Source organism: Danio rerio, chromosome 3 (assembly GCF_049306965.1).
Source record: "Danio rerio strain Tuebingen ecotype United States chromosome 3, GRCz12tu, whole genome shotgun sequence".
In the NCBI taxonomy this organism is placed as follows: domain Eukaryota; kingdom Metazoa; phylum Chordata; class Actinopteri; order Cypriniformes; family Danionidae; genus Danio; species Danio rerio.
The window spans coordinates 117291-135000 of NC_133178.1; the positions used below are offsets into that span (position 1 = coordinate 117291).

The 17710-nt window shown below is 32.9% G+C and overlaps 1 protein-coding gene and 1 long non-coding RNA gene across 5 annotated transcripts in view; one reads left to right on the forward strand and one right to left on the reverse strand.

The window, feature by feature from the left end:
* Window positions 1-465: 465 nt before the first annotated feature.
* Window positions 466-17710, reverse strand: part of mgp (matrix Gla protein) — a 19976-nt gene continuing 2731 nt past the window's right edge. The window contains 2 exon segments of one of the 2 annotated variants that reach the window (NM_205640.1): window positions 466-671; window positions 716-915. In NM_205640.1, coding sequence (NP_991203.1) covers window positions 765-915 — 151 coding nt within the window. In that variant the 3' untranslated portion in view covers window positions 466-671; window positions 716-764. 2 annotated transcript variants of the gene reach the window in all.
* LOC108182912 (uncharacterized) lies at window positions 1474-13144 on the forward strand. Of its 3 annotated transcripts, XR_011009655.2 has the most exons (15): window positions 1474-2024; window positions 3120-3287; window positions 3572-3633; window positions 3910-3988; window positions 4300-4375; window positions 4676-4750; window positions 5094-5171; window positions 5550-5625; window positions 5954-6031; window positions 6442-6517; window positions 6851-6928; window positions 7260-7343; window positions 10810-10861; window positions 11063-11141; window positions 12350-13144. It is a non-coding gene; the product is annotated as an uncharacterized lncRNA (long non-coding RNA). The 3 variants fall into 3 exon arrangements; XR_012400663.1 differs by lacking the exons at window positions 4676-4750; window positions 5550-5625; window positions 10810-10861; window positions 11063-11141; window positions 12350-13144 and having other exon boundaries at window positions 1888-2024; window positions 7260-7347; XR_012400664.1 differs by lacking the exons at window positions 3910-3988; window positions 5954-6031; window positions 6442-6517; ... (3 more) ...; window positions 11063-11141; window positions 12350-13144 and having other exon boundaries at window positions 1859-2024; window positions 5550-5613.

Genomic DNA, 17710 nt, shown 5'->3' on the forward strand with positions numbered 1-17710 from the left:
AGCCAAGGCTTGAACCAGCGACCTTCTTGCTGTGAGGCGACAGCACTACCTACTGCGCCACTGCGTCGCCCTAAGACAAAAGCAGAAGCCAAAAAATAAAATAAAGAAGCAAATAACGGAGAGAATGTGGTCAGACACGGTGAAACTCAGACGAGGGCTTTTCTTTATCTGGATTGCTTTTTCAATTTGTCAGTGGACAGCGCCCTCTGGTGGATACACGAAAACAAAACCTGAAAAAACATGTAGCTCCTGGGACAGACTTGACGCTCTCCAGAAGTGTATATAGAGGTACGTTTTCAGAATAAACCTGGGATGAAAATACGCATTGTCTTTATGGATACAACATCTGTGTGTGTGTGTGTGTGTGTGTGTGTGTGTGTGTGTGTGTGTGTGTGTGTCTGTGTGTGTGTGTGTGTCTGTGAGTATGTGTTTACAGAGTTAAGCATCACACCACACACAATAATCTGAATAAATGCTGTGCAGCACACGTCTCCATCATGAAGCGTGTCCAGGGTTTATTGAGAGCTCCTCATGTTCAGCAAATCCTCTACAAGCAGAAGAGCTGTGAGCAGAACTGATGATGATGTACAGGTGTCTATGAGAGCTGCTGGTGTTCAGAGAGCAGATGCAGGATCAGTGTCATTCACACACACACACACACACACACACACACACACACACACACACACACACACACACACACACACACACACACTAATATATGAGGAGAGCTGGCTGCTGGTATGTAAATGAGGAGGCGGGGCTCAGTATCTGCGCAGCTGCTGATTGGCCCTGAGCTGCTGCGGGCTGAAGAAGGTCTGATAGGCCACCTGAGAACCGTAGCGCAGCGCAAACACACGACACGGAGAGAAGTCCTCACACACCTCCGCACGCCGCTCAGCTGGAGACTTCATCCTGGAGCACACACACACACACACACACACACACACACACAGAGTGAGAGAGAGCGAGAGAGAGAGAGAGTATGAGAACTACACACTACTTCATAGACATGCAGGTACACACACATACACACAACACTATGTGCAGGAGTGTGTGTGTGTGTGTGTGTGTGTGTGTGTGTGTGTGTGTGTGTGTGTGTGTGTGTGTGTGTGTGTTTGTGTGTTTGTGTCTATATCTGGGGGAGACCAAAATAAGAACAAAAATGGTAATTATATGTAAGTGTGTGTGTGTGTGTGTGTGTGTGTGTGTGTGTTTGTTTTTATTACATGGTGGGGACCTCAGCATGATAGCACACTCACAAAGTGGGGACCAAAAACATAGTGGGGACCGATCGCCCGGTCCCCACTATGTTTTGCCTTTAAAAGACTCAGGGGGCGTTGCTGATATGCCTAGTGCAGTTTTTTTCACTGATCCCCACCTTGACCATTTACCTGAATTGAGTGTGTAAGTGTGTGTCGGCGCACTGCTCTATAGCGGTCCTGTAGTCGGATGGCGGTACTGCACCCTGACACACACTTGACGCAGTTCACACACTCTGCCTACTGCACATGCGCAATCTCATAAATGAATCCGACTTTAATCAACTTAATTAAGATCTATCATCAAATTTTTCGAATTTTTGGGTAAGTTAGAATGTTTTTCACCATCATACTGTAATAAAATAGGTTATATGACAAATACTTATGTTGCATATTTTGACAGTTATCAGGTATAGTTAATTAAATGTTTTAACGAATTTCCTGGGTGTTTTAATCGATGTTGTTTCAAATTACGTATTAATACAACACTGATAAGACACAAACTACAGTTCGGTATGTAATTTAACTTGTTTACACGAGTAAAAGTTTCTCGCGCTAATGTGCTAACGTGCTAACTGCCCGGTGCTACGTGAGTCAGAGGCCGGGGTGGAGTGCATGAGCCGCGGTCAGACAGTCACCAATCACCGGGCGGCTAAATGGATCGACGGAGGATAAAACCATTAAAAGATGCGGAGAAACACATCACCAGCTCCACTGACAAGACCCATTCACTGGAAACCGAATATATAGAAGGTTACTAAGGTATGTTTTCATAGTTCTTGTATCGTACTTTTTAAATGGTTAATTGCTTTAAACATTTAACGTTAATCCTGAAATAACACTATTATATACTATTTATACGTTAATGTAATAATATAGAGGTTATAATTAAAATGTGGGGCTATCTGGTCCTAGAAATGTACTTAATTTATAGTTCTATGACGTGTAGAAACGTTTTATTTTAGATAAATAATTATAATAAACTCCAACTTAGTGTAAAACATATATAAAAGTACATAATTGTTCACTGTGTGTGTTTTATTTATTTATTTGCTGTCAACTGGTAGCCTTTTACAATAAGGGTAAATTAGTTAATGCTGGTTAATGCATTTACTAACATGAACAATGAATAATACTTTATTATAGTATTTGTTCATGTTTGTTAACTTTAGTTAATGAAAATAAAGTTGTTCATTACTAGTTGAACACGCACAATGCATTAATTATTGCAATGCATTATTACTGGTACAAGCATGAATTTAGATTTGAATGATGCATTAGTAAATGTTAAACTATGATTAATAAATGCTGTACATGCATTGTTCATTACTAGGTCATGTTAGTAAGTACATTAACTAATAAAACCTGATTGTAAAGTGTGACCTGTAAACAATTGAAGTGGAAAAAAACTTCTTTAAAACTGTCTTAAGAAAGAAGAACAGGTGTTCAATAGTATTAGAACAACATTGTTGAAAGGTTCTGATCCACTTCAAAAGGTTTACTGTATTTATAATTCACACACAGAGAGGATGCTAATGTGAGGTTTTTGTATTTTTTGAACCCTACACATTAAATCTTTTAGGTCAGAGTTTGCGTTGTCCACATTTATTAAAGGAAGTTTTGTGGTTGAGTACAAATGATAGAGCTTGTGGAAGCAAAGCATAGATTAGATATTAATAAAAATACTCTCTTTATGTTTGACTTTATATGGTAAAACAAGAACAGGTGGTTAAGTGTTTTCCCCATTCAAATGTACATGTATATATTATATTCATTCTGTTTGTATTCATGCCATAGTTTAGCTTTTTATTGCTATGAGAGGGCATAATTAAAATGTTGCTTGCTCTTTTCTCTTAGTTTTGCAGCATTGATGCCGATCATGAGGACGATCTGCACCCTAACTGCACTGTCAATAAGATCGTTGTTCAGAGAAAACCTCATTTGTGCCTTTTTGCAATCAGGGATATTTTCTTTGGAGAGGAAATAACGTTTGACTATGGCACATGTGATTGGCCTTGGAGAAAGGTTTGACATTTTGATCACTTAATACATTAATCCTTAATACATTCAGCAAAGCTAAGAGTTTTTTAATGTTAATATAGATTAAGGGTAAATCTGTTCAAAAATAAAGAGTTTGCATCATCCATAAGAGATAATGAAATCAATCTCTTAATATCTTCTTCTTGTCTTAATGGGTAAAAAAGTTTAATTAATTGGGTAATGCTTTACTTTAAAGGGGGGTTCATAAGACTGTCATGAAAGCTTTATAGTCATGACATGACTTATATAACAAAGCTGTTTTTAAATAGCTTTCATTGAAGGATGCCCATATGACTGCAGAAGAGAACTGCTCCGACAACTCTCTGATGAGGTATGTTTATTAGTATTATTATTATTATTAGTAGTAGTAGTAGTAGTAGTAGATGTTGTTGCTGTAGTAGTGCATTTAATTGTAATTATTTAACTTAGTGTGTGTCCTAATTTATGAACATATGCAATAGTGTAACATTGTGGGGACCAGAGGCATGTTAGAGAAGCTGTGAAACACACTTAGTCCTCAATACACACACAGTACGGTCTGACATAGTGGGGACCAGGAGCCCTGAGTACTACTGTCTAATTATTATTTTTTGTTTTTTATATTTAGCTTTCATTGAAGTATGATCATATGACGAGAAGAAGAGAACTGCTCTGCTCCAGTAGGAGACCCACAACCCTCTGATGAGGTGTGTTTAAATTTAATAATAATAATAATTATTATTATTAGTAGTAGTAGAAGTAGTAGTAGTTGTTGTTGTTGTAGTAGTAGTGCATTTAATTATAATTATTTAACTTAATCAAAATCTAGAAATGAAACAGAGTGTGTGTCCTAATTGGTGAACGTATGCAATAGTGTAACATTGTGGGGACCAGAGGCATGTTAGAGAAGCTGGGAAACACACTTAGTCCTGAATACACACACAGTACGGTCTGACATAGTGGGGACCGGAACCCTTGAGTACTGCTGTCTAACTAATATATTTTTTTTTATTTTCAGCTTATATTGAAGGATGACCATATGACAGAGGAAGAGAACTGCTCTGCTCCAGTACGTGACCCACAACTCTGATGAGGTGTGTTTAATGTTGTTGTTATTATTATTATTAGTAGTAGTAGTAGTAGTAGTAGTTGTTGTAGTAGTAGTGCATTTAATTGTAATTATTTATCTTAATCAAAATCTAGAAATGAAACAGAGTGTGTGTCCTAATTGGTGAACCCATGCACTAGTGTAACATTGTGGGGACCAGAGGCATGTTAGAGAAGCTGGGAAACACACTTAGTCCTAAATACACACACAGTACGGTCTGACATAGTGGGGACCGGAACCCTTGAGTACTGCTGTCTAACTAATATATATATATTTTTATATTCAGGTTTGCTGAAGTATGACCGTATGACAGAAGGAGAGAACAGCTCTGCTCCAGTACGAGACCCACAACTCTGATGAGGTGTGTTTATTAATATTGTTGTTGTTGTTGTTGTTGTTGTTGTTATTATTATTATTATTATTATTATTATTATTACTAGTTGTTGTAGTAGTAGTAGTAGTTGTTGTTTTAGTAGTGGTGCATATAATTGTAATTATTTAACTTAATCAAAATATAGAAATGAAACAGAGTGTGTGTCCTAATTGGTGAACATATGCACTGACATTGTGGGGACCAGAGGCATGTTAGAGAAGCTGTAAAACACACTTAGTCCTCAATACACACACAGTAAGGTCTGACATAGTGGGGACCGCGACCCTTGAGTACTGCTGTCTAACTAATATATATATTTTTTTATTTTCAGCTTATATTGAAGGATGACCATATGACAGGGGAAGAGAACTGCTCTGCTCCAGTACGAGACTCACAACTCTCTGATGAGGTGTGTTTAATGTTGTTGTTATTATTTTTATTATTAGTAGTAGTAGTAGTAGTTGTAGTAGTTGTTCTTGTAGTAGTAGTAGTGCATTTAATTGTAATTATTTAACTTAATGAAAATCTAGAAATGAAACAGAGTGTGTGTCCTAATTTTTGAATGTATGCACTAGTGTAACATTGTGGGGACCAGAGGCATGTTAGAGAAGCTGTGAAACACACTTAGTCCTGAATACACACAGTAATGTCTGACGTAGTGGAGACCGGGACCCTTAAGTACTACTGTCTAACTAAAATATATATATATATATATATATATATATATATATATATATATATATATATATATATATATATATATATATATTTTTTTTTTTTTTTTCAGCTTTTATTGAAGGATGACCATATGACAGAGGAAGAGAACTGCTCTACTCCAGTAGGAGACCCACAACTCTGATGAGGTGTGTTTATAATAATAATAATAACAATTATTTTTATTATTATTATTATTATAATTATTATTATTAGTTGTAGTAGTGATAGTAGTTGTTGTTGTAGTAGTGGTGTATTTAATTATAATTATTTAACTTAATCAAAATATAGAAATGAAACAGAGTGTGTGTCCTAATTGGTGAACATATGCACTGACATTGTGGGGACCAGAGGCATGTTAGAGAAGCTGTAAAACACACTTAGTCCTGAATACACACACAGTAAGGTCTGACATAGTGGGGACCGCGACCCTTGAGTACTGCTGTCTAACTAATATATATATTTTTTTATTTTCAGCTTATATTGAAGGATGACCATATGACAGGGGAAGAGAACTGCTCTGCTCCAGTACGAGACTCACAACTCTCTGATGAGGTGTGTTTAATGTTGTTGTTATTATTTTTATTATTAGTAGTAGTAGTAGTAGTTGTAGTAGTTGTTCTTGTAGTAGTAGTAGTGCATTTAATTGTAATTATTTAACTTAATGAAAATCTAGAAATGAAACAGAGTGTGTGTCCTAATTTTTGAATGTATGCACTAGTGTAACATTGTGGGGACCAGAGGCATGTTAGAGAAGCTGTGAAACACACTTAGTCCTGAATACACACAGTAATGTCTGACGTAGTGGAGACCGGGACCCTTAAGTACTACTGTCTAACTAAAATATATATATATATATATATATATATATATATATATATATATATATATATATATATATATATATATATATATATATATATATATATATATATATATATATTTTTTTTTTTTTTTTTTTTCAGCTTTTATTGAAGGATGACCATATGACAGAGGAAGAGAACTGCTCTACTCCAGTAGGAGACCCACAACTCTGATGAGGTGTGTTTATAATAATAATAATAACAATTATTTTTATTATTATTATTATTATAATTATTATTATTAGTTGTAGTAGTGATAGTAGTTGTTGTTGTAGTAGTGGTGTATTTAATTATAATTATTTAACTTAATCAAAATATAGAAATGAAACAGAGTGTGTGTCCTAATTGGTGAACATATGCACTGACATTGTGGGGACCAGAGGCATGTTAGAGAAGCTGTAAAACACACTTAGTCCTGAATACACACACAGTAAGGTCTGACATAGTGGGGACCGGGACCCTTGAGTACTACTGTCTAACTAATATATATTTTTTAATTTTTTTTATTCAGCTTTGATTGAAGGATGACCATGTGACAGAGGAAGAGAACTGCTCTACTCCAGTACGTGACCCACAACTCTCTGATGAGGTGTGTTTAATGTTGTTGTTATTATTTTTATTAGTAGTAGTAGTTGTAGTAGTTGTTGTTGTAGTAGTAGTGCATTTAATTGTAATTATTTAACTTAATCAAAATATATAAATGAAACAGAGTGTGTGTCCTAATGTATGAATGTATGCACTAGTGTAACATTGTGGGGACCAGAGGCATGTTAGAGAAACTGTGAAACACACTTAGTCCTGAATACACACAGTAAGGTCTGACATAGTGGGGACCGGGACCCTTTAGTACTGCTGTCTAACTAATATATATATATATATATATATATATATATATATATATATATTTTTTTTTTATTCAGCTTTTATTGAAGGATGGAAGGATGACCATATGACAGAGGAAGAGAACTGCTCTGCTCCAGTAGGAGACCCACAACTCTGATGAGGTGTGTTTAAATTTAATAATAATAACAATTATTATTATTATTATTATTATTAATATTATTAGTTGTAGTAGTAATAGTAGTTGTTGTTGTAGTAGTGGTGTATTTAATTGTAATTATTTAACTTAATCAAAATATAGAAATGAAACAGAGTGTGTGTCCTAATTGGTGAACATATGCACTGACATTGTGGGGACCAGAGGCATGTTAGAGAAGCTGTGAAACACACTTAGTCCTGAATACACACACAGTACGGTCTGACATAGTGGGGACCGCGACCCTTGAGTACTGCTGTCTAACTAATATATATTTTTTTATATTCAGCTTATATTGATGGATGACCATATGACAGGGGAAGAGAACTGCTCTGCTCCAGCACGTGACTCACAACTCTGTTATTGCATATCAGATTTAACGAACCGTTTACTACGGATTTCATGTCATTTTGATAACTGTGCATTAATCAGATGTCATCACGCTGCTGTGCCGTCAGCCAATCGTTGTATTGCTGATAATGATTTTGAGGATCGATAGATCTGTCACAACACACAGTCACAACACCTCTCAGATCAGTTTAATCTGATTCGCAAACTTTTTTGAAGAACCAAATTAGCCTAAGATGAGTTATCAAGATTAAAAGATCCAGGATCTGTAATATAATCTTAGATTATTTAAGCGAGGTCCGAAGAACAGACCCCTGGACCCTTGAGTACTACTGTCTAAATTATATTTTTCAAAATAAAAATTATAAATTATATATAAAAATATATAAAATAATTTTTTATAAAATATTTATAAAATTATATATAAAATATATATTTTTAATTATATACAGTTGAAGTCAGAATTATTAGCCCCCTTGTTTATTTCTTGTACCAAATTTCTGTTTAATGGAAAGCAGATTTTTAAAACACATTTCTAATCATAACAGTGTTAATAACTCATCTCTAATAACTGATTTATTTTCTCTTTGCCATGATGACAGTAAAAATTATTTGACTAGATATTTTTCAAGACACTTCTATACAGCTTAAAGTGACATTTAAAGGCTTCACTAAGTTAATTAGGGTAACTAGGCAAGTTATTGGAGGGATAATAATATTGACCTTAAAATGGTTCATAAAAAATTAAAACTGCTTTTATTCTAGCTGAAATAAAACAAATAAGACTTTCTCCAGAAGAAAAAAATATTATCAGACATACTATGAAAAAATTCCCTGCTCTGTTACACATCATTTGGGAAATATTTGTAAAAAAGTTTTAAAAAGGTGGGCTGACTTCAACTGTATATACTTTCTTTCATATATATATATATATATATATATATATATATATATATATATATATATATATATATATATATATATATATATATATATATATATATATATATACAGTTGAAGTATTAATTATTATATAACAGAGCAAGGAAATTTTCAGTGTGTCTGATAAAATTTTTTTCTTCTGGAGAAAGTCTTATTTGTTTTATTTTGACTAGAATAAAAACAGTTTACATTTTTTTAAACACCGTTAAGGGACAAAATTATTAGCCTCTTTAAGCTATATTTTTTTCTCGATAATCTACAGAACAAACCATCGTTATACAATAACTTGACTAATTACCCTAACCTGCCTAGTTAACCTAATTACCCTAGTGAAGCCTTTAAATTTCACTTTAAGCTGTATAGAAGTGTCTTAAAGAATATCTAGTCTAATATTATTTACTGTCGTCATGGCAAAGAGAAAATAAGTCCATTATTAGAAATGATTATTAGAAATAGTTATTAAAACTATTATGTTTAGAAATGTGTTGAAAAAAATCTTCTCTCCGTTAAACAGAAATTGGGGAAATAATAAACAAGCTGTCTAATAATTCAGGGGGGCTAATAATTCTGACTTCAACTGTATATAAAGAGTTTCATTGCAGAACGAGATATATCCATTTAAAAAAATGTTGGTAATTTTGACATTATTTTTCAGGACATCAACAGTCAAGTTCATTCACAATTTCTGTACATTAAACTATAACTTGAGCTCAGTGAAGGCCAGGAACACATTTTTTTCAAATCCAGGATATTTTTTATTTAATTTTATGTCTATAATTAAGTAAAAAAAACATGCCAAAATGCTACATATTAATCCAACCCACATTGTCAAACATGGAATAATATATGCAAAGATTGATTAATAATAATAAGATTCTAAGTTAGATTTGGCCAGAATGTACACAACATAACATAACATAACTTTTTTTTTTTTTTTTGCAAAACGCTACATCCACCTTAGGCTATATTATACTACATTAATACCATTACCAAAAGCTAATGAATCAATGTTTTGTTTGATAAGTAAGATTAAGTTAGTTAGATAAATGACCTTTAGCTTGGTACAGAAAGAGTGGGGGGCGGCTCCTTCCACACCGCTGCAGAAAACCAAACCTGTATGATTAGAGCGGGCGGAGCTGAGTCCGTGACACAAACTTGCCTCGCTATGTCATATTTAATGAATTATTTCACTGTAATAATAATAATAGCTTATTTATTTGGTTGTGAAAAAGCTAAACCGTTTTCTCCATAACAACATGTGCCCTTTAAGTTCCTTTATAATAAATCAACAACAACAAGAATTAATTTTAAATAATAGGTGCAACCACATAAATAAATCTTCAGATAGGCTACTCAGCTACATTTAAGAAATTATTTAAAAAATAAACTTATAAGGGACACTTGCAGACAGGTATCTTGTGATGGGGAGTAGGAAAAAAGGCGCTCCTAGGCCTTCTCTTGACATCAGCGGAGACTCGTTCCCTGCTGCATTTGTGTATTGTTGACGCAGAAGTATCTTATTCTGGTCCACTTTTGTGGCCTTTTTATTATTTTTTTTGTGAAATTGAAGACTTCATCTTCTATCGCTAAATCAATGAGCAAACTCTGAGCACTTCACCGGCGATGACTCTCTTCCCAGGGGATGCTGAGCTCGCGCCGCATCCTGAACGCTCTCTAACTGTTATATCTTACTTTGTAAAGAAACTGGTCTGACGGATATTGCGTTTTGTAAAAAAAAAATATGTTTTGTACTTGGCCTAAAATGTGCATTCTTAAATGTTATTAATGGCAGCAATTCACACATAGATTAAGGTACATCTGAACAGTGATTTCCAATAATAAAATCCAAATGTCAAAAAATGCAGTTTATCGCATTTTGCAACCTAACTCTTCATATGTATTTGTGTGTTATGACTGTATGACTGCAGAAGAGAACTGCTCTGTTCCCACAACTCAGTTTTTCTGGGACTTGAAAATAGACGCTCAGAAGATTTTAAAGGGTGGAATCTTGATCAAATCATGGGTTTACACACAAACATGTAATACAGTGCCAGATTTTCTGGATGTTATATACACATTTGTATTTGCAAACATATATCATATTGTTTTAAATGATGTATTTTTGTGTGGGTTTTTACATTCAGAGAAAGTTACAGTGGATCTTGATTTTGGAGGAGGTGAAGTCCAATCTAAAAGGTAAAAATATTATTTATTTTTCTGATCAGAATTTTTCTTTTTTCTATTTTTATCATGATATGTATGTGCTGTGTTTGAAAACTATTTTTAAGCTACCATCACACGCTTTTACCCATTAAAAAGAACAACACAAAATCAAATAAATATTTTGGTAAGCTTTATGCAGAGAAGTCAACTCTCAGACTTGATTTTTACTTTCAGAGTCCACTCAAGTATCATCACCATGGTACAGTGTCTGTGAAGATAGTGATGCAGACCCAGCATTCACAAAAAAAGAGAGGTATGATCATTAAAGTTAATTTGTGACTGACTTGTGTTATTGTACAAGTCCAAATGCACAAGCTCATTTACATAACATGTAGGGTTAAACAGGACAGAAGCACATTACTTCTATGATGATTTCAGTACAGTTGCACTTGATGTCTCATTTCATGTTAGTTAAACAATATTGCTAAATACTTTGGAAAAATATACTAATTGCATATCTGGTTACACTTTATTTTGATAATTTACTTTACTACTACTACTACTAACTACAAGTAACTGCAACTACTTGTCAACTAACAGCCATTAGACTGTCTGTTAGAATCAACACTGCTAATGCTCTACTAAATTTATTTAAGAGTTAGTCATATTGTACTAATTTTGAGCCTAACTTAGTCTGCTGTACTATTTACTGAGACCAATGAGAGTCAGTTTTATTGAGGTAACCTTAACTGTCAGCTAATACTCTACACTCTAAAATTAATAAAAATAAGTAATAATAATTAAATTAGCAGTTTTTCATAATTTGTTTTTATGAAATCTGTTTGTTTCTGCTTTTGAATTGCATTATGGGATCTTGAACTTTCTTCCAACAACTTTTAATCTTAAAAAGTAAAAAAAAGTGACTTTTTGTTTGGGTTGTTGTTGTATATTATGCTACAGAAACCTTGTAATAAACTGCCGGTACATTTTCTGTTATTCTAAAGACTTATTTATCTCTATATATTATTTCTTATACATTACATTATTTCAAACTACTAAAATGTCAGTAAAAGTCACTTTGTTAAACTGTAGAGTTGAATTTTCAACATCAAAAGTGCACAGAGCAGAGATCAACATCCCATAATGCAATTCACCACCACACACAAAAAAAAACACTTCATCAGATGAGCGTTAGTCTTATTGAACATTCTAACAGTATGCAAATACTCTAATACATAATACTTTACGGTGAGATAATTAACGTAGTTGCAGAGTTACGCATAGTTAGAAGAATGTCTAAACTGGACTATGGAAAAAAGTGTAACCACATTAACCAGTTTTGGAGTTATTAGGAAGTATTTTTTAATCCATCTCCATCTTAAGTATTTTTAATAATAGGCAAGACATATTTTTCTAGCATTTTCTATCACAATATTAAACTAACATAACAGCACATGTTGTAAAAATGACTGAACATTTATGCAACTAAAACCACTTTTTTTATATTTTAACCACCCATAGGTCCCATAAAGAGAAGATCCTGGAGCAAACAGGAAGTACATGCTGTGGTGAAAGCTGAACCATTGGCTCTAAAAACCAGAGATTGGTCAGCTTTGGATTTTTATATTAAAAACTGAATCTCGACTCTTTAGAAAAAAAAAAAAATCTGAATAACACTTTCATAGTAACTACACACTATACATCATTAGTTTAGCACTAACTCTACATTAATAGACTTTAGGAAGCAGTTTATAAATACAGCTTCAAACGTTGTATTCTTGACTTGACTTAATTGTATTTTCATGCTTTGTTACTGATTCATTTTTCATTACTTCATTATGTATTGCATTATTTACAAACTATTTGTATATAAGAGTAGTTGGTGGTTTTTAAGATAATTCAGAATGAGTTATTAAATGATTAATAAACTATTCAAATGAACATTTATACATGTTATATTCAGGCATATAGTAATTGTAACCATGTGTGTTAGTAAATGCTATAATAACACAACTTCATGCAGTTTTGTGACCTAAGGACTGTTTATAGTTGATAAATCCCTTATAAATGTCAATTTAAGGCTCAGTATCTAATGAACAATAAATCGTTGCAATCTTATTAAAAAAATTCTGTAAAGTTTAAACATTATAAAATAAAAATACAACATCATTTCAAAACAACACAATTAACAATATGGCAATATTCATTTCAGTGTTTCTGTGATGTTTGCACTGTACAGTAATTTTATGTTTTGATAAGATTGCTAAGATTTATTTTTCATTAGATAGTTTCATTTGTGTATCTTGAAATTAATGGAAAAAAAAAAAAAAATATATATATATATATATATATATATATATATCTTCTTTGGCCTTAGTCCCATATGATTGCGGGGTCAGCTCTTTTTGGAACAAGTCCTCCAGTTTTAGACTTGTCCATATGATAAAGACTTTTTTTACACCTTCCGGCCAGCCTGTCATATGGGCGTGTCACACTCATACACTAGGGACACTTTAGCCTTCCCAATTCACCTTTAGCATGTCTTTGGACTGTGCCTTTGCACCCGGAGGAAACCCACACGAATGCAGGGAGAACATGCAAACTTCTCACAGAAATGCCAACTGCCTACCGCGCCACTGCTTCACCATATATATATAAAGCTATAAATCACCCTGCCTTTTAATTTATTTATTTTTTCTGTTTAGAATATAGCTGAGATTTTAATTGTCATTTATAAGGGATTTATAAAGCATCAATAGTCCTCACTTTACATTAGCTCACAAAACTGCATGAAGTTGAGTTCATAAAGCATTTATTATTAGAAAGAGTAACCATTACTATATGCCTGATTAATAAGATATATAAATGTTGGGTAACACTATAATAACTGCACACAATGAATTATTTATGAAACATTAGCAAATAGTTAGTTGAGCGTTTGTTAAGCATTAACGCTACATTAATAGACATTAGTAAGCAGTTTATAAATTATATTTATAAATATAAATTACAAATATTATTGACTTATAAGCACAATTATAATGTGCTTAATGATTGTTTTCATACTTGGTAAATAATGCAATACTTAATTTAGTAATGAAAAGTACATCATTAACAAACCAGATATTTAAAAGTAGTTGGTGTTTTTTTTAGATAATTCAGAATGTGCAAGTAAATGATTAATAAAATATTCAAAATAATATTGATAATTCTTATTATTCAGGCATATAATAAGTTGTTTAGTATGTTAATAAATGCTTTATGAACTCAACTTCATGCAGTTTTGTGATCTAATCTAAAGCGAGGACTATTCATGCTTTATAAATCCATTATAAATGACAATATAAGGCTCAGTTACATTATATAGAGGAAAAAATGACTATTAATTTCTACTTATTACAAGATGCTCAAATGAAACTGTATCAAATGAAAAGTAAATCATTGCAATCTTGTCTAAATATAAAATTGCTTTACACGTAATGTATTGTTAAATTATTATATTGTTGTTTTATCAAATGATGTTGTATTTCGACACTCCTGTTATTCAGCAATGTTTAAAATTTACAGTAATTGTATTTGTTTAGGTACGATTGCAAATACTTATTGTTTATTTGATACTGAGCCTGGCAACGCAGTGGCGCAGTAGGTAGTGCTGTCACCTCACAGCAAGAAGGTCGCTGGTTCGAGCCCTGGCTGGGTCAGTTGGCGTTTCTGTGTAAAGTTTGCATGTTCTCCCTGTGTTGGTGTGGGTTTCCTCCAGGTGCTCCTACATGCGGTACAGGTGAATTGGGTAGCCTAAAATGGTCCGTAGTAAATGAGCGTGAATGAGTGTGTATGTGTATGGATGTGTCCCAGGGATGGGTTGCAGCTGGAAGGGCATCCGCTGCATAAAAACGTGCTGGATAAGTTGGTGGTTCAATCCGCTGTTGCGACCCCGGATTAATAAAGAGAGAAAACCAAAATGAAAATAAATGAATAAATGAATGATTCTGAGCCTTTAATTGTCATTTATAAGGGATGTATAAAGCATCAATATTCCTCACTTTAGATTAGATCACAAAACTGCATGTTGAGTTCATAAAGCATTATTTAACATGCAGAAAAACATATTATATGCAGGGCTCCAAACCGGTTCAAGGAACAGAAATGAAAAACAGAATCAAATGACATTTTTCAGGAACAGAAACGAAAACCGAAAAAAAAAGATCAACTTTAATCGTTCTGAACAGAAACGTTTACAGTTAAACGGTTAATAATGTTATTTTATTGTTCTTTTTATTATATGAATTTGGGAGACAAAAAGCATTAATTTAAAGCATGTGAACAAATGCAACGGTGACGCTCGTTTTTATATAAACTATAAATGTCTGGCCGTGATGCGTATTTAGGCCTATGCCAGTCTATAAAAAAATAATGTAGCTTAAAACACTTTAAAATTTTAGAGAACGTAATACAGTTTGCACAACCAATGTTTGGTCTTAATAACCTGCCCATAATTAAACGTCATGTAGCCTACTTTTTGATTACTTGACCAGCGGATTAATGGCAGCACCAGTGGATAAACGAGATCTGAGCATAACAGGTATGACTAGTGTGTGCATAACCAATATGCAAAGTCAAGAGAGTGCACGACTCCATAGGGTAACGTAGCCTAAACTGCGCACACTTGATTATGTAATGTGTGAAATCGTGAACGCATCTCAAAGAGCAAAGCATAACTTATTAAATGCCCATGCTTAATCGGTCATCGATAAGGTCTATCGGTTTTAAAGGGTTACCGACAATAAATCAATCGAGTGATCGTTAGCATCCCTAGTTTAATCAATGAATGTGTTAAATTTAATATTTATATTAAAGATGAATAAGGCAAGAATATGATAATGATACTTTTTAGATTTTTACACCTACAAAAATATCTTGTGGTAGTGCACTTGTTTAATAAAAATCTTTGTAAATAGGTTATCTGTAAAAAACGCAATTAGAGCTAATGACATGTAGAAGTAGTGTTGCCTAAACGGCTATTAAATTTCTAATAAAATTAAAACCAAAGTATAACTCATTGCATTTTTCGTTTGATAAAAATTTACAGAAACGAAATAAAATCATAAGGATGCTAGTTTGTAATTTATGATAATAATAATAAAATGACATGCTTAGACTATAAGCTTAACGGCTATACGCTGCCAAAAGGCCATTAATAAATATTATTTTACTTTGTACTGGATTATAATGTATATTTTACTATAAAAACTAAATATAGCATGTCTTACTGTCATTTAAAACAAGTAATTCAAAATACACATCAGAACTGTAGACCTGCAGTGGGTAAACTGTATACAGGGGGTGTTGGTCAATCAATAGCCTACAGCACATAATTGAACTAATTATGATGCTAACTGTAATTTAGCTTTTAATATAGGCCTACGATATATTTTCTGGTGTTTGATTTTGCATGAGCAAATAGCAGTATAGCCTAAAGTAAATTTTTTTAAAAGATTATCATTTACCCTACCTGCAGCACATGTGAGAGGTGGATCTGCAGCAAATTCACTTACACACTAGGCTATATCTATTTAATTTATAACAATGTAAACTTGACTTCGCAGGCCGTTCATCTTTGAACACAAAAGGCATTTTTAAGTGTCCTAACTTGACTGCTGCTGCATAATGGGATGTTTCTTTACAAAACTGTAAAAGTGCGCTTTAGCATGTCAAAATGAAAGCAAACGTTCAAAAGAGTTCTGTGTTTTGTCAATTTTACTAATATTAATAATAATGGATATAATAAATTTAAATAATAATTGCACTGTGCAGTGTACTAAATATTTTTATTAGGCTACATAACTGAAAAACTATTTCATAACAATTTTCATAATTTTTATTGCTATTTCATATTATACAACATCTAAATGTAGCGCCGGGCCTGCGCTCGATACCAAGGAGTGTGGCTGTGTGTAGCACCTTTAAACAGCGTGTCAATCAATAACCAAAAGCAAGTTCATATTATAAATATGTCTTATTATAATGATACTTATTGAAAATTCATTTAATCTTACCCCTCGTATAGATTTTTTAGTTGCACCATTAAAAAAACAGAGCACTCTAGAGTCCTGCAATACTTTGTAATTAAATAAAGTTTTTTTTTGTTTTTTTCTAGAAAACTGTTTTCGGAATATTTTGTCTATTAAGCAACGCAAGAACAGAACCGAAAAAATATAAATTCTGCTTAGAGTGAACCGATTGGATTTTCTTTTTTTTCTTTTTTTTCTTTTTTTAGCCCTGATTATATGCCTGAATAGTAAATGTATAAATTTACTCATTCTTAATGATCCTAAAAACACCAATTATTCTTAGACAGTTTGTAAATAATGCAATACTTCATTTAGTAATGAAAAATGAAGCTAGCTGTGTTTATAAACTGCTTACTATTAATGTAGAGTTAATGCTTAACAAATGATGTCTATTTGGAGTTTTGGTTGCTTGGTTATATGATGAAGGTCTCTGTGCATTTGTGGGGTTCAGTTCTTTATAAATATATTTTTAAATATTTTTAATGTTTTTTTTTCAAATAGTTAAAATACGACAGAAACAGAAATAGAACATACTGGTGGGTTTTAAGAGTTTACCCAAAAATGTACATTATATTATTAATTACTTGCCCTCATCTCACTCTAACCCCCTGAGACCTTCATTCATCTTCAGACTCAAAGGAAGATAACTTAGATGAAGTGCAAGAACTCCTCATCCTCCATAGACAGCAAGGGATTGAAACAATATGAAGGAGAAGAATTAATAACAGAATCTTCATTTTGGGGTGAACTAACCGTTTAATATTGTTTGCTATTGCACTTAACTAAATGTGTATGCAGACATGGAAGAGTT